Source organism: Heloderma suspectum, chromosome 2, assembly GCF_057233095.1.
Source record: "Heloderma suspectum isolate Gila_16-S chromosome 2, 16-S_ref, whole genome shotgun sequence".
In the NCBI taxonomy this organism is placed as follows: Eukaryota; Metazoa; Chordata; class Lepidosauria; order Squamata; family Helodermatidae; genus Heloderma; species Heloderma suspectum.
In genome coordinates this window covers 393,382,156-393,406,690 of record NC_139459.1, presented here as the reverse complement: position 1 = coordinate 393,406,690, position 24,535 = coordinate 393,382,156, and the positions used below count along the sequence as shown (strand labels likewise).

The 24,535-nt window shown below is 47.4% G+C and overlaps 2 protein-coding genes across 3 annotated transcripts; one reads left to right on the top strand and one right to left on the bottom strand.

The window, feature by feature from the left end:
- Nucleotides 1-8,681: 8,681 nt before the first annotated feature.
- On the bottom strand, nt 8,682-16,639 carry LOC146356461 (uncharacterized). Of its 2 annotated transcripts, none has more exons than XM_084832636.1 (4): nt 16,566-16,639; nt 13,557-13,948; nt 10,070-10,189; nt 8,682-9,748 (listed from the first exon to the last, which is right to left on the bottom strand). In XM_084832636.1, the coding sequence occupies exons 1-2, from the start codon at nt 16,614-16,616 to the stop codon at nt 13,694-13,696; spliced, it is 306 nt and encodes a 101-aa protein (XP_084688762.1). In that variant the 5' UTR covers nt 16,617-16,639; the 3' UTR covers nt 8,682-9,748; nt 10,070-10,189; nt 13,557-13,693. The 2 variants fall into 2 exon arrangements, with proteins under 2 accessions (XP_084688762.1, XP_084688761.1); XM_084832635.1 differs by having other exon boundaries at nt 13,483-13,948; nt 16,566-16,638.
- Nucleotides 8,688-10,243, top strand: LOC146356462 (vomeronasal type-2 receptor 26-like). Its single transcript, XM_084830129.1, has one exon. The coding sequence runs from the start codon at nt 9,293-9,295 to the stop codon at nt 10,241-10,243; it is 951 nt and encodes a 316-aa protein (XP_084686255.1). The 5' UTR covers nt 8,688-9,292.
- Nucleotides 16,640-24,535: the final 7,896 nt, after the last annotated feature.

Genomic DNA, 24,535 nt, shown 5'->3' with positions numbered 1-24,535 from the left:
GGTTTTGAGTAATTTCCAAGCTTTTTGAAGGGTTTTAATCCTCTTGTCTTCCCCTTTCAACTTCCTTTTTACCACTTCTGTCATTTTAGAGAAGTCCAATGATGTGGTTGTGTTGGACCCCCTTGGCAATTTCCCACTTAAATATATATTAAATCTGATAGCGCTCTGGTCACTGTTGCCAATCAATTCAACAACATTTATATCTTGTACTAGGTCCTGGGTGACACCAGTTAGGATTCCATCTAGGGTCACCTCCCTCCTGGTGAGTTCCATGACCTACTGTTCTAGGATGCAGTTGTTTAGGGCATCAAGAAATTTAATCTCTTTGTCATAACTGGAACTAAATAAATTTATCTATGTATTATTTATTTATTCCTTATATTTCTATACCGCTCCATAGCCAAAGCACCTTGGGCAGTTTACAAAAGTTAAAAAGTTACATTAAAAGTTACATTAAAATACAATATACAAAATTTAAAAACCATTGACATAACATCATACAAACATATACAAACAACATATAATTAAAAAGAACATTGAACTAGAAACAATTTTTAAAAAACACAACAATAAAACAGCTTAAAACAACACTGCTTAAAAACGGGATACAAAAGTCAACAAAAGGAACCAGAGTCCTAAAAAGGGAAGGCCTGCAGGAATAACAGCATCCTTACCACCTGCTTCACAACCTTCAGTGAGGTCAGTGGGCTCATGACCTCAATTTATCCAGTCGACATGAGTGTTAATTGCAGTCACCTATAATTACAACACTTCCTTGTTTGATTTCAATCTTGGATTTCATTTTCCATTTCAAGATCACTCTGAGCATTCTGGATGGGGGACGATACCATGTTCCTCTTACTAAATTAATTTTTGAGTGCGCAGCACCCTCCCACTCATGTTCCCCAGCAACTGGTTTTCAGAGGCACCCTGCCTCTGACACAGAGGTAACTTATAGCCACAAGGAGTCATAGCTAGGGATGGGCGGATTCCCTACCTTTCGTTCTCACAAGGAATCTTCCTGGGGCGGGGGACGGTGATGCGTCCCTCCCACCCGAATCCTCTTCTGCCAGCTCCACTACATGCTGATTCCATGGAGCCAGCTGCCAGCTCTGTATTGCTGGCAATATGGCCGGCAGCCTTTGCTACGCTGTATCTCTGGCTGAGTGAGGGCTGACTCTGGACACAAATGGTGTCCGCTACTCCATTTGCAGCTGTAAAGTCCTCCGGTTAAGCTAATTGCAGCCTTTTGTGTCTGGAGTCAGCCCTCCCTCAGCGAGCGATATGGGACAGCAGTGGTGGCCGGCTGTATTGCCAGTGTTACGGAGCCAGTGGCGGGCTCCACAGGATCAACGAGGGCAGGATCTGACTGCGGGCGGTTCCAGAGGGAGGTGGAGGTGAGTGGTGCTGTTCTGCCACGGACATGGAGGACAGATTCTTTGGAATCCGGCCTCACTGGGGTTCATGGCGTAATTCTCCACCATCCCTAGTCATAGCCATGGGCAGCCTTATCCTCCATGGATTTGCCTAATCCCTGCTTTGAAGCCAAACTGACTGCTGTCATGATTACTTACGACAACTTTGTCACACCAGCAAATGCCATAGTTTAACTCTGTGCTGTGTGACCAGCAACTTCCTTTTCCTTGCCCAGAGTCTCCCACCAATCCACTTCATGGGATGTCCCCAGGTTCTAGCATTTCCTCTCCATGTATAATTTCATACACCTCTATCATGTCTTACCTGCACTTTTCTAAGCTAAACAGGGGATCAGGTCTTCTGAGGCCCTTAGATGTATAATGCAAAGAACATGATACTGTATTTTTATTGAACATCATCATCACCTGCAGTGTAGGAAAGGTCAGATACTGGCACATCCTGTCCTTCCTGTTTGCCATTCATGAGATCAGTCAGAATCCCAGGCTCCTGCCCAACATCACCCTGGGCTACAACATCTATGAGACCCATTTCCATGGGAGAATGACCTCTGATGCCATGCTAGACCTGCTTGCTGGTGGAGCAACCAACGTTCCAAACTACAGCTGTGGAGGACGGAATAACCTGCTGGCCATTCTGGAAGGGGCAGAATCTGACATCTCCATCCAGATTTCAACCATGTCGGGTATCTACAAGATCCCACAGGTATGTCAGTAGGAGGTAGGTCAACAACCTCCAGGAAGAAGAGCTGGGAGCATCCTGGTCTCTGCTGGTGGTGACAGGGTGGGCCTCCCTAAAGCACTAGTGGGAGGGGAGGGTGGGAGGGAGTTGTTCTACCACCCAGCAGTGTAGGGAGTGATGAGAGTTTTGTCATGCAGAACACCAGCCTAGCTAAACAGGCTGCCCCCATCCCTTACGTCCACCTCAGCCTGAATCAGGGGACTCTCAGGCCCTGCAGGACACCCTTGAGGCCCAGAGAATAAGGGGTTCAAGCCACCACACCCTGTCTCCAAGCCTGAAATTTTTAACTGTAGCAACAACTGAGAGGAAAGCTCTGGAAGCTTAACTGGAAAGAAGCACATGCATTCTGTGGAGAGAGGTGATAGTTTATTGCCAAAGTGAAAGGGGAAAGGAACAATGCACAGCAAACAAAACACAGCAGTCTTTGGAAGCAACCCTTTGAGGTAAATAAAAAAATAACGAAGCTACCTGATCCTGCCCTTTACCGAAGCATGTGTCTTCAAATAGGTCAGGGCCCAGTCAGATCCTGGGCATTACAAGGATACCACAGGGGTTGCAACTTGCAATGTCCTTATTTTATTTATTCCATTTCCATACCTCCCTATAGCCGAAGCTCTCTGGGAGGCTCACCCATTTAAAACACTGGCAAATCAGCCGAACGGTAGCTACACTGCCAATGGCCCTTGAGATGTTTTGGTACCTCTCCTGCCCACCGCATGCATCACAGACCCATCGCAATGACGGGCCCTTGGTTGGACTTTCACAATCTCAGGTGAATAAGTATCTGAACTTTACACTGAAAACAAAGGAAAACACCGGTCTCCTCCTTTCCTCACTAGATCAGTTATGGCTTTGCTGCTCATGCTCTGAATGCCAAAACTCAGTTCCCTTTTATCTACCGGATGGCCCCAAGGGAAGAAGCCCAGTACCCGGGGGTTGTCCAACTGCTCCTGTATTTTGGATGGACGTGGATCGGTCTCTTTGCTCCAGACAGTGACAACGGAGAGAGGTTCATCAGTGCTTTGACACCCCTATTGCTCAGCCATGGGATTTGTGTTGCCTTCTCAAGAAGAGTACCACCAAGGCCCCCATCGGAAATGTTCCATCAGGAAGTATCCTCTGTCTGGAGTACACAAGTCACTGTATGTCTTTACTATTGTGACTCATTCAACACACCTGTTCCATTGATTGTACCACATGAAATTGGGACAAAGGTCTGGATCACAACAGCTTGTCAGGATGTTAACGTGCAGCTTAATTATGTCTCTCATAAGTTCAAGTCCTTCCACGGCTCATTGTCCTTTGCAATGAAGACCAAAAAAAGAATGAAATATGACTACTATCTACCATATTCCTCTTCTCTTGGAGAGTTTTGGGGTAAAGCATTTCATTGTTTCTATTCCAAGCATTCCTTGTCCGCAAAAGCCTGGACTAAATGCATAGAGAGAGAGAAACTGGAGACACTGCCCCAGGAGGAGACTGAGAGAGCCCTGTCTCAAGATGGCTACAGTACATACAACAGTGTGCAAGCTGTGGCCCATGCCTCAGATGCTGCAGATTCCTCGAGATCAAAGCAAATGTTGAGGGTGCGTGGAGGAGACAGGCTGGAACTTGATACCTTACAGCCATGGCAGGTATTCCTCTTTATTTTCACTGCACGTCTACAGCATATAGCAGCCCATGGTTGAACTCTGAAATCATTATCCTGGATCCAGACTCAAATATAGTAGTGAGGTCAAATTTTGCCCCATTCTGAGGGAAATCTGGTTTGTGGGCTCCTGGTGGAAGTCTATAATTTTGCGCACTACGGTGACATAAGAACAATCCCCCATCCAGTGGTTGATCCTTGGTGCCCTGAGAGAGATCCATCCTTCTTAGCTGTAGCTGGACTTCCCTCATTACCACATCTGTCTCTGCTGAGTCCCATTCCACAGGATCACCCAGCCACCACTTGGGCGAGGGCCCATCTTCCCAGGAGTCCTCTCAGACAGGGGAGCTCTGTCTGTCTCTGCCTGTCCTGTTCTATCTGCTGGCTCAGGTAACCCTTGGGACAGAAGCCAGAGCTGTGTTATATTATTGCTCTGTTGTTGAGTTCTGCTCAGGTCTCTGCCTAGAAAAACCTGGGGCCTCAGTCTGGATGTCTGGGTCGCTACACAACTGCCCGCCATGAACACACAAATGCCTGTTATGATGAAGCAACGTATTTTGGCTAATGCTATCTCTCCTCTCTAGAACACCAAGAGAACAGAACTGTTCTGTTACATGTCTTTGTGTTTGGATTTATTTATTTTGGATTGCATCGATTTTACCATGGCTTTATTCTTCTTGTGCTGAGTGTTACACAGACTCCTTGTGTAGTTCAGATCAGTGCTTGCTACTTCACTGGGGAGAGTTTATTCCCCCCGGATCAAAATGGTTTGTTGCAACATTTAGCTGATTCAGTGTGGAGCGACACTAGGGTCCTTCGCGACACATGAACGCCAATCTGCGGCAACCCTGCTGCATCCCTGTGGAAAAGGCACATTTTTGGACAGTCCTTTCAGTGACTCTTTCTTCCTTAAACCCATCACTCATGCAATCATGCTGCAGATTGCCCCCTCCCCTCCCCTGACATCCTGGGCAGGCCTGCTTCTGTGCCCTGGATGTGACCCGGCAGGGATCTGGCCAAGGAGTGGGGCCACCCCTCCCCACTCCCTCTTTTCCCCATTCACAATATTGCAGCTGTGCCATTCCAGGCATTCATGGTAGCACAAAAGCTGCTTTCCCTGTCACAGCTTGTAGCCCTCCAGTCCCCTCCAGAATGGCACAGTAGCGCTGCTTCCAGCATCCGCAATATCCCCGTAGTGGAGGGGAGGGGAGGGGTGTGGGGGAAACTACAGGTGCTCAATTCAGTGCTCCCATTAAACTTTCCCGAACAGGGGAGCATGACCCAGGAAAGTGGGGTTTTAGGTAGGGCCTACTCTGCGTGCTATATGTGCCACTGAGGGACCAAAATCAGGATCTGACCAGAAAGAGCCTTTTATTCAGTTTTCATTTAAATTGGGCCCTGGGCTAGATGTTCTGGGTCATGGATAGCTTTCAATAAACGAGCCTTCCTAGGTTTGGCTTCCTTTCTGGGTGTTTTCTCTGACATTCTAGCTTCACATTTTCCTGGAAAAGTTTTACAATGCTTCCATGGACCGACTGTCTTTGGAAGAGAACGCAGAGCTGGCAGCTGACTTTGACCTCGTGAACTGGGTGCAGTTTCCCAACCAGACTCATGCCAGGGTTACAGTGGGGAGTCTAGAGGGACAGGCGCCGCCTGACATAAAGCTCACCATTAACCCCAACGCCGTGGTGTGGCCCTCTCGGCTTTCGAAGGTAAGGGGAAAAACTTATTTCATTTAATGGCCTGTGACATCAATTCAGCATGAATAATTCACTGAATAATGGCTGTACTCTTAGGACACTGACGTGGCAGTAAATCCCATTGAGCTTAATGCGACTGACTGTTGAGCAAACTGGTGCAGAATTGCCCTGTAAAACGGAGCTTTCTCACAGCATTGCAGGCTGGTGAGACTTCATTTCTCCACCATCTGCCTGTTTTTTGATTCTAGTGCAGAGTGAAGGGGAGGTTTTGTGAGGAGGTCTTCTGCATCTGTTCCCTAGATCAATGGCATGATGGCATTCAAACATTCTGGTCCTGAGCTCCTTGTCCAGGTTGTTCCATGGACATCCCAATATCTTCCCATTGGAGCAAGGGTTGGAGAGAGATTCCCACTGCCACTTCAGAGAACAAAGTTCCAGGTGGGTGTGGGGGTTGGAGTGAACATCATCTGACTAGCAGGGGCTGTTCAATAATAATAGACCCACCTCCAGGCTCTCCCTCCCCTTTCTCCTGCAATACAATGCCTGGGAGGTTTCCTCCTATGTCTTCACAGAAATCACTCTTCTTTTCTCTCCACCCTCCCCATATTAATTACTTAACAGCAACCATTATTGCAACACAGTGTTCCCTCTGTCCTGTGGCAATACACTGAAGCTCTAAAGCTTGGAAACTTTGACATTCAGTCTCTTAAAAGTGATATTTTAATTCATTGGAATCTCAGTAACGTCGGGAGTACACATTTCAGGAACAAGCCTCATTGACCACAATGGGAGGTACTTCTGAGTTGACACAGATATGTTTGTGCTGGGAAACAAGGGACAGGAATCACAGGAAACACCTCAACTGGTGTCATGGTGAAAGGCACTCCCCTGGCCAGGGCCAGCACACCTGGCTAGCATACCCAATGTAAATGCAGGGGTTTGGACACACAACAACTATACCACAGAGAGAATCAGACTATAAGCAGTCTCAAGAAATCCAGTTTTTTGGGCGATAAAGTCAAGGCTGACTGCTGGATGGCCACGACTTCAATTATCCCTAAGAACCTCCAAATGTAGCCAGCTCAGAGTCAGTTGCTTGTGGAGATACCGCCCCACCCCCAGAAGAAAAAGCCATGGAGAAGGGTAGGAGAATTACAATTCCTCCCCCCCCTTCCCCTCCTCTGGCATGTCTTCCTATTGACCAGGGCTGAGAGGAGACTTTTCTTGGCTGGCTTAGGAGAAGCTCAGTGTGAGCATTGAATGTTCTGAGGCAGGAGAAAGAAGTGACTGCAGTGAAGCCCCCCCCACACACACATACCCTACTTTGCAGAGAGTGAGAGAGATTTCAGTCCCTCCAGAGATGAACTGATTCACCACTCCCAAGCCTTGCACCGGCACAGGATGCAGTTCCGCTATCCACAGGGGCACATCCTGGATCCGTTGTAATTCCCAGATCCATTCTAATTCTCTTTCCCTACCCCAGCTTCCGCCTTTATTCTTCACCAGTTTCCATTACTCAACTTAAGACCCTCAACAGCTAATGGACTTCACTGTCAAGAGAGTTTTTATACACTAAGATCCTATGAAAAAGGTTAGTCAGCAGATTATTGTGATAAAGATGAGAGAGAGAGAGAGAGAAAGATTCACTGGTTCCCAGTCAGCTTCAGGGTGCAAATCAAGGTGCTGGCATATTTCAACCCCTACCCAGAATAGGCAGGAGGTACCAGACAGAACAATTCCTTCCACAGGCCTCCTCTCTCCAAGTGCACTCTGAAAATATCTGAGCAGGCCCTGCTTTCACTGAGGCAACCACTGAGGTTAGGCTGCTGGCAGTAAGGGGGAAAGGCAGCAGAAGTGAACAGTTGCATCAAATGTGCTTCCCTCAGAATAAGAGCCGGGGGTCTCTGGGACCAGACTTGCTGCTGGGTTTATATCCAGAAAAGCAATGAACACTTATTCCTTGATGCTCCTTCGCTTTCTTGCCAGACAGTGCCTCGTTCCAGGTGCGTCGAGAGCTGTCGCCCTGGGCATGCCAAGGAGGTCCAGGAAGGAGAGCCACCTTGCTGCTATGCCTGTGCGCCATGTGCAGAAGGGTCAATCTCCACACAGGAAGGTGGGTGACCTCAGAAGAAAGGGTGCTCCCTTGGGAAATGGGGGCAATCTTGGAGCTTGCCAAACATTACATTTATAAAGGGAGGCTCTCTTCCAGTTCTCCCTACCATCTGAAATTAGGTATGTTTCCACCTCAGAGAGGGGGGCTTTTTGCTCGTGGCACCCTGTCCTTGGATTGGCCTCCCCAAGGAGGCTTGCATAAAGCATTCTCATTTGCTCAGCCATTCCAGCCTGTAAAATGAGTCTGGTTTTCATGATTTCATGACCCATCCTGCTAAATGCCTTGTATATATGATTATTTTTATTTAGTCCTTCAACTAATTATGATGACCCACATGCAAATAACAGTAGGCCTTGGATTTTGTTAGTGTGTCATCACCATGAGAAGGGATTGAAGTGTCATAAAAACTGTTCTCATGTGGAAAAGCTCTACATCCTTGCAGAGCATCTCTGGACTCCTGAATCACATGGTTCCAAAAGGACACAGACTTAGGGTGAAGCTTCACCTCCTTAACAGAGTGTGAGAATACTAAAAGCCAACCTCTTCACTAAGACAGATCTTTCAGGGGGCCACTGGAAATAGACTCACCATCTATGAAGTTAGGCAGGCAACCAGAAAGATATTTCGAGGATGCTTCCACCACCTTAATGATTCTGAAACTGTATTACAAAGCAACTAGCCAAGTCCAACTAGTTGGGTTATTGTAAAGAAAAAAAGTGTGGCATAACGACATGGGAATGTGAATTTGGAAATAAACCCCAAGATCTGTGTCTATTCAGGACCTTCAGAGGGGTGCCATATTGCAGACACTCAAGCTGGTACATCTAAATATAGGGTTCATCAGAGGGTAAGGTAAGGTTTTCTGAAAATGGCTATTTCTGGCATGGAACTGCCTGACCCATGAGGTCTCTCAGAACTAGCCAGGCTGATGACAAGTGTCAGATTTGAAATGGTGAGGCCTGAGTTCAAATCCTTCCTCAGAGCGGGGGCTTACTACCTTGGGCCATTCACTGGCACACAGCGCAACCTACCTCACAGGGTTATTGTGAGCATAACATAGGATATTTATTTCATATTATCTTATTTACACACGTTGGAATACACCACCATTGAACCTACTCCCAGGGTAGTGTACAATTTATTTATATTTTTGTCAAGTTATTCATTTACTACATTTTTATCCTACCTTTCCCAAAATCACTCTCTCCCCAACAGGCTCAGAACAATAAAAAGAGGTCGGGGGAGAAAGAGGTCCTGTCATCAGGCTGGCACACGAAATTTTGAAGACAAGGAAGGGAAGGGGAGTGGTGGGAAGGGTAAGCTGAGGAAGCTCAGTTTTTCAAGGTCAACACAACCATCAATTAGCACTTCAACATTCAACCATTTAAACGTAATACATGAATATTTTTCTATCATTCCCATCTTACGCTAAGCTGTGTTTGCACTGAACTCACTGGTGACATCACATTGGAATGTCCACATTTGCATGTGCAAAGCCCATCATCTTAACCAAAAGAGTCCAGAAGGGATGTCCTCTCCCACTGAGCTTTTGCCTCTCTTCATCCCTACTAAACATTCTGTCTCCTATCTTGCCATCTTTCGTCCACATAATAAAATAGAAAAGAGACTGTTGATGTCTGTTGTGGATGTATATTGATGTTAGTGAAAACGAAGTCACTCTTCTTCTCAGATGCAGACCATTGCAACAAGTGTCCAGTGCATCAGCAGTCTAGCCAGGACCGAGATCAATGTGTCCCCAAGATTATAACCTTCCTGTCATATGAAGAACCGTTGGGGGTCACCCTGGCTTCCTTTGCTCTATTCTTGTGCTTAACCACGGGATTCGTGTTGGGAATCTTCATTAAATACTTTGAAACTCCTCTAGTCAAAGCCAACAACCGGGACCTCTCCTACCTTCTCCTTGTCTCCCTCTTCATGTCCTTTGCATCCTCTTTCCTATTCATTGGCCAGCCAAGGAAAGTGACGTGCCTTCTCCGACAAACGACTTTCAGCATCATCTTCTCAGTTGCTGTGTCTTCTGTGTTGGCCAAAACGATCACTGTGGTGCTGGCCTTTCTTGCCACTAAGCCAGGGACTGGGGTGAGAAGATGGCTGGGAAAGAGTTTGGCCAATGTCATTATCCTTTCTTGTTCTGGTGTCCAAGTTGTCATCTGCATTATCTGGCTGGGGATTTCTCCACCCTTCCCTGATTCTGACATGCACTCCCAGCCTGGACAGATCATCTTGCAATGCAACGAAGGATCTGTCACCATGTTTTACACTGTCCTTGGCTACATGGGCTTCCTGGCTGCCATCTGCTTCACGGTGGCTTTCCTAGCCAGGAAGCTGCCTGGGGCTTTCAATGAAGCCAAACTGATCACTTTCAGCATGCTCGTCTTCTGCAGTGTTTGGGTGTCGTTTGTGCCCACCTACCTGAGCACCAAGGGGAAATACATGGTGGCTGTGCAGGTCTTCTCCATCTTGGCCTCCAGTGCTGGCTTGCTGGGCTGCATCTTTCTTCCCAAATGCCACATCATTTTATGGAGGCCTGATCTGAATACAAAAGAGCATCTCATGATCAAAACAAAAGATGAGCCTGAGTGCTAAGAATGGGGAAAGATTCTTTTCCTGCCAGAATCTTGTTCTAAACCATAGTTCCTGTGGTGGCAGGAAAGTATTCTAGAATGGATGCAGAGCTGGTTAATTTTAGGGATGTCAGAGAATTCTGCTGTGGACTCAAATGAGGCCAGATTCCAGAGAATCTGACCTCCAGATTCTGCAGCGGAATGGGATCACTTACCTCCAGTTTTGGACAATTTCATGTGGAGTGGCTCTCTGGAGGGCAATACGCTAATGGCAGGTGCTATTAGCCTGCCACTGGGACAAATACAAACAAATGCCTGCATTTCTCAATCGGAGGAAGAAGAGGGTCAAATACTTCCCTACAGTGAAGGGAGACACATCTAATCACTCACCCCTCCTCCGAAGCTACATCCTCTGTTGTTTCAGAGTACCTAGGGATGTACAAAAGTCACTTACCTGGTCCCGCAGCTTGCTTCGTGGTGGGAGGGAGGCGCTTCATTTCTTCCCCTGAAGTTCAGGCTGGGGGGGAGGCGCCCCGCCCTGCCTCGCCCGTCCGAAATTCAGGCCGGGGAGAAGCGCCCCGTCTCCCCGGCCGCGAAATACAAAAGTGAAAAAAAAAACCACACACACGTGATAGGCTACGTAACAATTTACGTAGCCTATCACGGCTAGATTTCCAAAGTCAGCTGTGATAGGCTACGTAAATCGTTACGTAGCCTATCACGGGTGACTTTGGAAAAAAAAAAAGCGCGTACGCAAAAGGCGGTTCCTTATTCCGCCATTTGCGTTCCTTATTTGGGCCTGGGTAGTCTACGTAAAGATTTACGTAGACTACGGAGAAAATAAGGGCAACGCAAATAGCGTTATTTTCGCCGTAGTCTACGTTAGGGATGGTGGAGAATTTCTCCCTGAATCTTGAGGGGCCGAGTGCCAATGCATTTGGCTGCCGGAAATCGGTGCTGAAATTATCCGCCACCCCCCGCCCCACCCCCCGGGATGGGATTGGGACTTACCTTTGGCGAATGTCCCTCCCGGCAGCGGGTCCCGGCAGCGGTTCGTCGGCTTTTCGTCAGGGGAGGGCGTGGCAGCCGGTCTTCCACCGCCATTACAAAGTAAGGTTAAAAAACAAAACAAAAAACATGATAGTCTACGTAACGATTAACGTAGCCTATCATGGCTAGATTTCCAAAGTCAGCCGTGATAGGCTACATAAATCATTACGTAGCCTATCATGGGTGACTTTGGAAAAAAAATAAAAGCGCATACGGAAATTTGCGTTCCTTATATGGTCCCGGTAGTCTACGTAAAGATTTCCGTAGACTACGGTGAAAATAAGGGCAACGCTATTTGCGTTGTCCTTATTTTCGCCGTAGTCTACGTAAATCTTTATGTAGACTAGACGTGCCAAACTAAGGAACGCAAATTCCTTTGTGTACACGCTTTTTTTTTTTCAAAGTCAACCGTGATAGGCTACGTAACGATTTACGTAGCCTATCATGGCTGACTTTGGAAATCTAGCCGTGATAGGCTGCGTAAATTGTTACGTAGCCTATCACGTTTTTTTTTTTGTTTTGTTTACTTTTGTATTTTGCGGCCGGGGAGACGGGGTGCTTCTCCCTGGCCTGAATTTTGGCAGGGCAGGGTGGGGCACCTCCCCCTCCGGCCTGAATTTTGGCCGGTGAGGCGGGGCGCCTCCCCCCCCGGCCTGAATTTTGGGGGGAGAAGCGAAGCGCCTCCCCCCCACTGCGAAGCAAGCTGCTGGACAAGGTAAGTTCCTTTCGTACATTCCTAGTCTACGTAAATGTTTACGTAGACTTCCCAGGCCCAAATAAGGAACGCAAATGGCAGCGCCCATGGGCGCCGCCATTTGCGTATGCGCTTTTATTTCCCCCCCCAAAGGAAAAAAATACGCCATTTGCATATGCGCTTTTTTTTTTCCCCCAAAGTCACCCGTGATAGGCTACATAACGATTTATGTAGCCTATCACGGCTGACTTTGGAAATCTAGCCGTAATAGGTTACGTAAATCGTTATGTAGCCTATCACGTGTTTTTTTTTTTTGTTACTTTATTTTGTAATGGTGGCAGTAGCAGCTGGTTGGAAGACCGGCTGCCACCCCCGCCCCCACCGAAACGCCGCAACGGTCCCTGCCGCCAAGAGGGACATTCGAGGGAGGTAAGTCCCATCATGTAGCCTATCACGGGTGACTTAAAAAAAAAAAAAGCGCATACCCAAATGGCGGCAATTAGCGTTGACCTTATTTTCGCCGTAGTCTACGTAAATCTTTACATAGACTACAGGGACCAAATAAGGAACGCGGTACCAAATAAGGTACGCCATTAGCATACATGCTTTTTTTTCCCCCAAAGTCACCCGTGATAGGCTACGTGACGATTAACGTAGCCTATCACAGCTGACTTTGCAAATCTAGCCATGATAGGCTACGTTAATCGTTACGTAGCCTATCACAGGGGCGTGTTTTTTTTAACTTTTCTTGTAATGGCGGCGGTGGCAGCCGGTCGAAAGACTGGCTGCCGCCCCCGCCCCTGACGAAGACCTGCCGAACCGCCGCTGGGACCCGCCGCCAGGAGCGACATTCGTGAAAGGTAAGTCCCATCCCGGGGGGGTGGCGGGGGGTGGCGGGGGAGTGGCGGAGAATTTCTCCCCGAAACTTCGGAGGACCGAATGCGTTGGCACTCGGCCCCCCGAAGTTTCGGGGAGAAATTCACCCCCATCCCTAGCTACAATAGAAATTAAGCTACAGAGAGAAGGGGGGAAGGGCGGTTGGTAAAGGAGGTTGTGTGAAGGCAGTCAGGTGTGATCCTGCATTTAAAACGGAAGCAGGAAACCCCATTTTAAATGCAGGATTGTAATTTGTAGGCAGAAGCATGTTTTTTTCTTCAATCAGTGGAGGGAGATAAGTTCTGAGACTGGATACTGGTTTTGTGGGTCTCCCCTTTAAAAATCATATGAAATTAGGAGGATCCCTTTTTTTATTTTATGTACCCTTGTTTTACCCAGCACCCCCCAACTAGGGATGGTGGAGAAATCTGCCACAGACTCCAGCGATGCTGGATTCTTTAGAATCTGCCTCCCCAGAGTCCATGGCGGAACAGACTAACCCCCACTCCCCCCCCCGAAATCCCCCCGGGATGGACCTAAATCACGGCCATGGGCAGCAACGCAAATGGCGGCTGCAGCAGCCTGGCAGCGGATGGCAGTCCCGCTGCAGATGGACCCAGCCGGTGGCTCCGCAGACTCACCATGACTCCATATTTCCATTGTATTACATTGTAGGCCATCAAAATGTCGTAGATCGCTGGGGAGCATCTATTACCTGAATTGTGTTTAGTGGACAAATATAAATGTTGATAGCACACTTGCAGTATCTTTTCTCCCCTTGAGATTATCCAGACAAGCTTTTTTATTCATTGGATAAAGAAGACACACTTGTCCAATCCTCCTTTCAGGTTGCTATCTAGCCAAAGAAGCCACGGTGTCTGCTTTTTCATTGCAGGTTGGTTGTGCAGAGGAGTGAAGGGTGCTGTATATATGTTTCTTCTTCTTCTTCTTCTTCTTCTTCTTCTTCTTCTTCTTCTTCTTCTTCTTCTTCTCCTCCTCCTCCTCCTCCTCCTCTTTCTTCTTCTTCTTCTCCTTCTCCTTCTCCTTCTCCTTCTCCTTCTCCTTCTTCTTCTTCTTCTCCCCGCTCTTCTTCTTTCTTAAAGCAATCTATAAATAAAAAAAATAATAGATAAAGTCTTATTAACAATACAAGTTACATTGCATATTTCATCACAATTGGTCCCAGGAGACTCAATGACCAAGAAAAACGAGGACAAGCGAAGAGATTTGAGGAAGGGTGCCTTGAGACTAAGAGTAGAAGTATAGTAGAAGAACATAAGCAGAACCCTGCTTGTTCAGTCCAAAAGCCTTGTGCAGTATCCCATTTCTTACCGGGACAAATGGGAAGCCCACAAACATGCCATGAAGGAAGCGGCCCTCTCCCACTGTGAAAACGGAAAGAAAACATGTAATGGTGGGCAGATTAGATTACGTGAGCAGAAAAATTGAGAACAGGGGAAGAGTTTTGAGAAAGTAGCAATGAGACCGTGTAATAAATGTAAGAAATAAATGTAAGGAACAAATAAATGAAAATGGATCAAGCCCTTTAGATCTGGAACAAGGACAATTCTTAGGACCAGGAGTGTGGTTCATGGAAGAGATACATTCATATCAAAGCTTTGACTGCGGGAAATGTTTTAGTGAGCGCAACCAATTTAGCTGCAATGTAATTAGCTGTGCCCCCGCCAAGTGAAAGGGCCTGAAGGAGGGAGAGAAACAGAAGTCCAAGTAGATATATTTCCCTTGTTCCAGAGTAAGGGGGATGCAAAGGACCTCCCTTCCTGGATGGCAGCAGATACTTTGAAACTCACAGCAGGCACTGGAATTCCTCTGGGCTTCAACCTTCTCACAGTATATACCGATGTGACAAGATTGCTAAGAGTTGTGGGAGTCAGCCCTTAACCTATGTGGTGCAAAGGGAGTGACAACAAAGCTAATCAGAAAGAAATTACATTTAGGTAGTTACGCTCCTTATGATCTCTCCCCCCCCCCCCCCGATGAAATCAGGGATTTTATGTTAGAAATCCATTGTACACACAGGCTGAAAGATCATGGAGTGCTTAACTCTCTAAACGGTGATTTCCACACCCTCGTCACAGCCGTCTGTCCCCCTGTTTCAGCGCTGCAGGACACAGAGAGACACCTTTAGCTTGTGTGCCTGGAAAAGGTGGGGTCTTTTTTCTCTGGCCATTCAGATACAACTCAAAATGTCAGATGGAAAGAAAGGTCTGAAGAGAGGAACCTGGCATGTTTATTTGAGAGTAAGCCCCATTGAACCTGCTGGGATTTACTTCTGAGTAAACAGGCTTTCTGTTTTGGATCAAGGCACTTAGTGCCATGTTTCTGGACAGGGATAGATGGCCATGGTGGTGCAGGCATTAGTAACCTCAAACCTGGATTACTCCAATATGATCTCTATGTGGGCCTGCCCTTAAGGCTGCTCTGGAAGCTGGAGCTAAGGCAAAACACAGCAGCTTGGCTGAGCTGGGAGCTGCCTCCCCCATTCAGTATGCAGTGCCTTTGCTGAGGTAGCTGCACTGACTGCCTGTTTGCTACCAGGCCAGGTATAAGGTCTTGGTACTAGTGTACAAAGCCCTCAACAGCTTGGGAGCAGGATACCTGAGAGAGCACCTTCTCCCTTACCAACCAGCCTGGTCAATGAGGTCATCAGAGGGCAAGCTCCTGGTGGTTCCACATGGACCTCTGGCCTGAGCGGAGTCCACCAGGAGAAGAGCCTTCAGTGTGGTTGCCTCCTTTCTATGGCACTGCCTGCCTCTGGAGGCCAGGCAGGCACCAACATTATGCTGTTTCTGACTCCTCATGAAAACGTCTTATCTCAGGAAGCCTTCCTTGTCTGACCAGACACGGATTTACCAGAATTCTGTGTCTTTTTAGAAATAGTCTCTCACCACCAGCAGCCACGCCACAGCTGCAAATTCTTCTCACAAAGGCCACAGTTTGAAATCTGCTCCATTTTCACAAAAATGTTGTCATCCTTTGGTGCAGTCGACAATATTGTTAGAGGTTTTTTTTGACCCTTGATATTTAACCATTGACAATCAGTGCCTGCGCACGGTAATGGACTGGATTGTGGCCAAGAAACTGTTACTCAATCAACACGAGATGGAGGATCTGTGAGTGGGTGGTTCATCTGCCCAGCTAGGTGATGTTCAACCTGTTCTGGAGGGGGTTGCACTCCCGCTAAAGGATCAGGTTCATTGTTTGGGGGTGCTCTTGGATCCTGAACTGTCACTCGAGGCACAGGTGAACTCAGTGGCACAGAGCACCTTTTGTCCTCTTAGGCTGATATACCAACTATGCTGTTATCTGGACAGAGATAGCCTAGCTACAGTTATCCATGCTCTGATAACCTCTTCTCTGGATTACTACAAAGCATTATACATGGGTCTGCCTTTGAAAATGCTCCAGAAACTTCAGGTATTTCAGAATAGGGCAGCAAGAATGTTAACAGGGACTGGCCAACGAGATCACATTACACCTGTACATTTCCAGCTGCACTGGCTGCCAGTCCATTTCTGGGCCTGATACAAAGTAGGGATGTCAGAGAATTCCATGAGGGATCTTAGTGAGGGTGTATACCAGTGCATTCGGCCCCCAGAAAACCGTGGTGGAACAAAGCCCCTGCCCCCACCCACGAAAGGGGTGCGGGACAGAGTGCCTGCCGCCCCCACCCCATGATAGGCATGCGAAACGGAGCACTTACCTGCTCCCGTCCACGCTGCTGTGCGAATGGCGTCCGTCTTGTGGCCGACATTCGCTTCCTCCTCCTTCAGCCATGATAGGCTACGTAAATACTTACGTAGCCTATCACGGCTAATGCAGGAATGCCATTTGTGTCCCTGCGGAGGCCATGATAGGCTACATAAATATTTACGTAGCCTATCACAGCTCACTGCAGGGACGCAAATGATGGCTGCTATGACAGCTGCCATTTGCATCCCTGTAGGGCTGCCCAGCGGCCGGATGACCACGGAATGGAGCCAGCTGGCCAGGATTCTGGGGGGAGGCACAGAGTGCCTACCCCCTCGGTGAGGATTCCGGGGGGAGGGATGGAGTGCCTCCCCCCACCTGCGGAGCCCTGCGGAACCCAGCGGAGCCAGGTAAGCGGGGTTTCGTACACCCCTAATACAAAGTGCTCGTATTAACATTCAAAACCCTCAGTGGCTTCGGACCAGTTTATCTGAAGGATCACGTCCTCCCATATGTGCCTTGTTGTTGTTGTTGTTCAGTCGTTCAGTCGTGTCTGACTCTTCGTGACCCCATGGACCATATAGCACGCCAGGCCTTCCTGTCCTGCGCTCTCTCCCGGAGTGTGCTCAAGTTCATATTCATTGCATGGGTGATGCTATCTAGCCATCTCATCCTCTGCCGTCCCCTTCTCCTTTTGCCTTCAGTCTTTCCCAGCATCAGGGTCTTTTCCAGAGAGTTTTCTCGTCGCATTAGGTGGCCAAAATATTGGAGCTTCAGCTTCAGTATCTGTCCTTCCAATGAGCACTCAGGGTTGATTTCCTTTAGGATGGACTGATTTGACCTCCTTGCAGTCCAGGGGACTCGTAAGAGTCTTCTCCAGCACCACAGTTCGAAAGCATCAATTCTTCGGTGCTCAGCCTTCCTTATAGTCCAGCTCTCACAGCCATACATTACTACTGGGAAAACCATAGCTTTGATTAGACGGACCTTTGTCGGCAAGGTGATGTCTCTGCTCCTTACTGTGCTGTCTAGGTGTGCCATAGATTTCCTCCCAAGGAGCAAGCGTCTTTTAATTTTATGGCTACAGTCACCGTCTGCGGTGATCTTGGAGCCCAAGAAAGTAAAATCTGTCACTGCTTCCATTTCTTCCCCTTCTATATGCCAGGAAGTGATGGGGCCAGATGCCATGATCTGAGTTTTTTTAATGTTGAGTTTCAAACCAGCTTTTGCACTCTCCTCTTTCACCCTCAAAAAGAGGCTCTTTAGATCCTCTTCGCTTTCTGCCATTAGGGTGGTATCATCTGCATATCGGAGGTTGTTGATCATTCTCCCAGCAATCTTAATTCTGACCTCTGATTCATCCAACCCGGCGTTTCTCATGATGTACTCTGCATATAAGTTAAATAAGCAGGGTGACAATATGCAGCCTTGTCGTACTCCTTTCCCAATTTTGAACCACTCGGTTGTTCCATGTCTGGTTCTGACTGTTGCTTCTTGACCCTCGTACAGGTTTCTCAGGAGACAGGTAAGGTGGTCTGGTACTCCCATCACTTTAAGTATTTGCCACGGTTTGTTGTGATCCAAACAATCCAAGGCTTTAGCGTAGTCAATGAAGCAGAAATAGACGTTTTTCTGGAATTCTCTTGCTTTCTCCATGATGCAGCGAATGTTGGCGATTTGATCTCTAGTTCCTCTGCCTCTTCGAAACCCAGCTTGTACTTCCGGTAGTTCTCGGTTCGCATACTGCTGAAGCCTAGCTTGTAGGATTTTGAGCATCACCTTGCTGGCATGTGAAATGAGCACAATTGTGCGGTAGTTTGAACACTCTTTGGCGTTGCCCTTCTTTGGAATTGGAATGTAAACTGACCTTTTCCAGTCTTGCGGCCATTGTTGAGTGTTCCAAATTTGTGTTCCAAATGTGTTCCCATATGTGCCTACCCAGACCCTAAGATCATCCTCAGGGGTCCTTCTCGGGAAGCCCCTACCAAAAGAAGTGGGGCAGTTGTCTTCCAGGAGGAGGGCCTTTTCTGCTGTGGCACCCGTCGGTGGAATGATCTCCCTAGAGAGGTTAACCTGGCTCCTTTACTGTACTCCTTCTGGCACCAGGTGAAGACTTTGTTATTCTCCCACTATTTTAGTATTCTAGTTTCCTGGTCTTTTACCTCTGGTGTTTTAAATCTGTATTTTAAATGTCTGCGTTGCTGCTAGGTTTTATTCTGGTTGTACTGTTCTGTTGTGGTTTTAAGTAGGGCTGTGAGCCACTTGGGTCCGAAGCCCACATAAGAAGTCAAAGCAACCTGTTTTGGAGGTGCCTCCGTGTGGTACAAGGCAGAGCAGAATAGCAACGAAGCACCCTGGAGCGAAGCAGCTTGTAGATGAAGTGCCTTGTCCGACTCGGTGATTCATTCTGAGCAACCCAGACAACCTGGCATCAAAAGTATCACCTTCAGAATGTTCCGCACAGGGTTGAGGAGGAGGAGGAGGAGGAAGGAGGGAGCTTTGGTGAATGCCAAATCAGGCCTGAACATAACCAAGCAATCTCCAATCAGTGAAAGTGATGGGAGGAGGGGGAAGATTGAATAACTGGAGCAAAATGGTACAAGGCACCATTAACAAGGCACAGGGCCCGTTTGTCATAGAGATCTGGAGGGCTAAAATGGAGGCTGATTTCTTTCATTGTGTTGCAAGACAGGAAAACAAAAATCTATGAAAACAAAAAGGGATCCTCAAGCTTTCACATGATCTTTAAAGGGGAGACTCCGCAAACCACCATCCAGTCACAGAGCACATCTGCCTCCACGGACTGAAGCAGGAAAATGATGGAAAACTCACAGTTCAGCTGCATCTACCACAAAGAGTACTGGGCCAAAGTGTCTGCAATTTGGCAGGTGGGTTCCCCTCCCTGTTGGCAAAGAGGCCACCAAGTTCCAGGTATTTGCTGTAAAAACAGAAGATGTTGCAGCTATTTGTGCTTCCCATGCAAGTCAATGGGAAAAGGCCAAACCTAGTGGTCTGGATATCCAAGTCTCACTTTGGAACGGGAACCGAGTTGAAGTGGGGGGGGGGTGCCTGAATGGGTCAGAGTAAAAGGGGTGCTGATTAGGAGGGTCTGAAGTGGCATCCAAAGTGAATTAGTGGGGGACCATGCACAGCCCTAGTCTCAAGCTTTGATATTTTATATTTTTTATGCTGCGCTTTGTGGTTCTAATTTTGTGAACCGCCCAGAGAGCTTCGGCTATTGGGCAGTATAGAAATAAATGAAACAAATAAGAAATGTAAAATTTTATTGTATTTTTACTGTTATAATTTTAGGGTTATATGTTAAATGCTTTGATATTTCACTGGAAAACAGCATAGAAACTTTGGTGGTAATAATAATAATAATAATAATAATAATAATAATAAAAAATTATTAAGGTGGCAAGAAGAAGGAAAAGAGGACAAAGGCTTATAGTAACCTGCATCAGAATGAGGGAATCCCAAGGTCTTCACTTGGCTGATTAAAAAGAGTTAGAAAGATGTTATGGCCTCGACTGTGCTCAGGGCGTAGCAGTGCCTATGGCCTCAGAAGTGGGAATCCACTCTGTTCTGTGGTCACCGGGATCCTCTCCCAGTGACCATAGGATTGTATTGTTATTTTTTTTAGTGTGATAAAATCCTCTGTCCCAGTTCAAGCCACAAGAGATAGAGTTGAAGTTCTCTGTTAATTGTAACTCAGGGGTCTCTTGTTCTACTCTCTCTTTGAAGTTTTGCATGCTCCAGTATGGCCACTTCAAGTCAGTGTCAGTGTGAGAGGCGGGGGTGTTCTGATGATGGGGAGACCGAATGGAGGCTTAGCCATTGTTAGGGAGCCTGGATACACCACAGTTCAGTTCACACACCATTTTCTTCTTCCTCCCCCGGCCAGCTCTGCACTCACTTTGAGCCTTTCCTAGCACAGCCAAGAAAACGCTCCTCCCAGGCCAGGTCAACAGGCCGATGTGCTGGAGGAGGGGAGGAGGGAGAATAGGTGTGATTCTCCTGTTCTTCGCAATGGCTTCTTCTTCCCAGGCTGTGGTTATTGTGTAGCCACACATTTAAACACAGCCATTAACGTGGATTTACATTTAAAGAGTGGATTATCTCAGCAGATTTCTTCAGTGGGATAAAAATCAAGTGCAGCTGAATGTGCCCTGGAGGTTGACTGTGTCATGGAAATGATCCAAGAACGTCCTTGAGTGACCAACCACAAATGCACTATAAATGCCTCATGTAAAGACAGCCTTAGGCAAGAGTTCCAGTTTCTTCAGGAAGTCTTCTTTTCTCCAAGACCTTCCTCGACACTGCTCAGCCATGCTTTGGATGTGGTTCGACTAGATTTTATCTGTGGTATACACTGTAGCTGAGCTTCTCTTATTGTGGTTTTGAGTAAACTTTGGAGGGACCTAACCCTCTTGACCCCACCACCCATTTAACTTCTTGTTTTTACTCTTTCCCTCATTTTCGAACAGTTTGGGGTTTTTTTTAAAGTCAAATATATTTGACTTCATTTATCAAATGAGGTACTGGGTAGAAAGCGAAGGAGAAAGCGAAGAGGATCTCAAGAGCCTCTTGTTGAGGGTGAAAGAGGAGAGTGCAAAAGCTGGTTTGAAACTCAACATTAAAAAAACTAAGATCATGGCATCTGGCCCCATCACTTCCTGGCATATAGAAGGGGAAGAAATGGAAGCAGTGACAGATTTTACTTTCTTGGGCTCCAAGATCACCGCAGACGGTGACTGTAGCCCTGAAATTAAAAGACGCTTGCTCCTTGGGAGGAAAGCTATGGCACACCTAGACAGCACAGTAAGGAGCAGAGACATCACCTTGCCGACAAAGGTCCGTCTAATCAAAGCTATGGTTTTCCCAGTAGTAATGTATGGCTGTGAGAGCTGGACTATAAGGAAGGCTGAGCGCCGAAGAATTGATGCTTTCGAACTGTGGTGCTGGAGAAGACTCTTACGAGTCCCCTGGACTGCAAGGAGGTCAAATCAGTCCATCCTAAAGGAAATCAACCCTGAGTGCTCATTGGAAGGACAGATACTGAAGCTGAAGCTCCAATATTTTGGCCACCTAATGCGACGAGAAAACTCTCTGGAAAAGACCCTGATGCTGGGAAAGACTGAAGGCAAAAGGAGAAGGGGACGGCAGAGGATGAGATGGCTAGATAGCATCACGGATGCAATGAATATGAACTTGAGCACGCTCCGGGAGAGAGCGCAGGACAGGAAGGCCTGGCGTGCTATGGTCCATGGGGTCACGAAGAGTCGGACACGACTGAACGACTGAACAACAACCGGGTAGTACCACTGAATATTAAGTCCAGGGTCATGTCCCCTCTGGCCAGTGCTGTGACCAAAATTTCTAGACCATGGTCACTTAGGAAATGAAGAGATGCGACATCTTTGTCTTGAAAATAGCACATATTTCTCCAAGCTATGGGTGTCTCTACATTAGCAAAAAAACCCCATGCATAATCTTACCAGGGCTCTTTACTTTTGGTTTCTTTGCAGGACTAGGATGGGTTCCTTTCCACAGCAGATGTATTGTTTGAATCAAAGGAGCAGCTCCCTCCCTGGCTTGTGTGAAAGAGGAGTGGGGGGGGGGAGTCTGGTTTTCATCCTTCCACTTGTGGTATACTGTTTCTTTGCAGCCCCCAGGAAAGCTACAACTTACTTCTGAGTAGACATAAGATCATCCTGTAAGTCTGCAACTCTTGCCACACTTACTCAGAAGGAAGCCTCACTGAACTCCATGGGGTGCTCTGAATCATCAGAGGATGCTGATTCTGAGCTTGGTGGGGTGGGGGATCAGATCTGTCTCCTTTCATGGCAGGGCAGCAGTTACCCTCTTCTCTCTCCAGTTGAGAAATGTGCTCAAGCATTCCTGTTCTCACGCCTGTGAAATCTGCTTAGGTTGCTTCAGTGCAAGGAATCCTAGTCCCACCTGTTCTTCCTTCCTTGTCAAGAGGAACCCCACTCAGGATCTCCTGGGTGCAGTGCAGCACGCCCTGCAGCCCATCCTCAATGCCTTCGTTGGACTGACCGCATCCCCAACGACTGAAAACAAATGCCCACAGCGGCCCAGACACAGCGGTTTCTTCAGATATAGGAGAATTTCACGGGGAGGTCATGGTGCCCCTGTTCCATGTGCTGGAAAAAATACCCGCACTTTATGGTTAAGAAAGCAGGCCTTGAACACAGCCTGGCAATTCACAGGCTGCCTGGAAGCTGCTTATGCCAGCTCAGTTATGTCATCCTGAAGGAAGAGATCACGGTGAATGACCTTGAGTCTCCCAGACGAGTGGGAAGATTCCCCCACCCCAAAGGCAAGCAGTGCCCCAGGCAAAACGTTTCAAGCGCCTTTGGGGGGAAGGGAGGAGCCCCCCTTCTCTTGTGTGTGTGTCAGCCTGTTGGTGTGAGAGAGAGGGGGAGAGGCATTGGTCATGGGCTAGAAAGAGGCATCTCACAGAGACGCTTGTAAGATCCAGCTTGCTGGCTCCTTTGGTCGTGATCTAAGGAGGAAAAGGCAAGCTAATGGCCTAGAGAATCTTGTGCTCCTGGGACCCAGAAATACATTTCAGGGTGTGGCAACTGCATTGTCACCTGAAGGGAGGTGTGGACCTTTTTTGTACATATTCATTCTGCATCCATTTTCTATCTGGAAACTCATCTTTTGCACATGTGGCTTGGTTCATCTTGATAACCAAAAAACTCTGATGACTGAAACTGACAGGGTCAGGACTCCAGATCAGTACAGCATACGAACACCCATTTATTTATTTTTTATTTTTATTTGTTAAGTTTATTAATCACCCATCTGGCCAGTCACCCAGCCACTCTGGGCGATGTACAACAATAAAAACAGTTTACACAATAAAATTCAACGTTAACAACATCACATTTCTAAAATTACCCTAGCCCATCCCAAATGCCTGGTTTTGACCTTTAAAACCCCATATGGTTCCGGCCCAGCCTATCTCAAGGAGCACCTCCAGCAACACCAGACAGGCCGCTTAACAAGATCAGCCTTGGGTGGCCTTCTTTCTGTCCCATCAGCCAGGACAGCTAGACTGGTGGGGATGAGGGAGAGGGCCTTTTCTCTGGTGGCCCCCACTCTGTGGAACTCCCTCCCTAGGGAACTCCGCCATGCCCCATCTTTAATGAGCTTCCGCAGTGCATTAAAAACATGATTGTTCAGGCAGGCATTTGGGGTGGGTTAGGGTATTTTAGAAAATGTTTTTATTGTAGAATTTTATTGTTTTAAACTGTTTTATTATATGCTTATACATTGCCCAGAGTGGCTGGGTGACCAGCCAGATGGGTGATTTATACATTTAATAAATAAAATAAAAAATAAATACATTTATTCGTATTCTTGCCAAAGCTCAAGAGATCCTTCTGGAGACCGCAATTGAGACCATTCAGATAAGCCTCAGAATCAAAGAAAACATGGGTTAACTTCTTGCCTGCAACTTTTGGTGTCACAAATATCTCAGTACCACTGAGAGCTTGGGCTTTAGGGCAGGCTGCTAAGGTGGCTCTGTCTGCGTGAGGTTCAGTCAAATTCCCCATAGGGTATGAAGCCAGAGCTGGACACCATCGGTGTTTATAAAGATCCCGCAGCACTAGCCTTGCAGACGTGGGTGTGTGGTAACTTATCCTTTGGCCTTCTTCTGGTTACCTGGCTCTCGGTTCAGAGGAGCAGTCAGAAGGGAGATAGAGCAAGCTGTCTGACCAGCAATGAAATCACTGCTTCTGCTGCTGTTTCTGCCCGGAGCAGCCTGTGGGATGCAGAAGGCAAAGGGCCCCTTGAACCTGATCAGAGATTAAAATGGATCAATCCATTATCACTGGCCACCAGCAGATCAGCTGTGAGCAGAGTCCTATCTGTACGATACATACGTGAACAAGAACCATACGTCTTCTGCAAGCCACCATTCACCAGATTTCATAAGTAAGTATA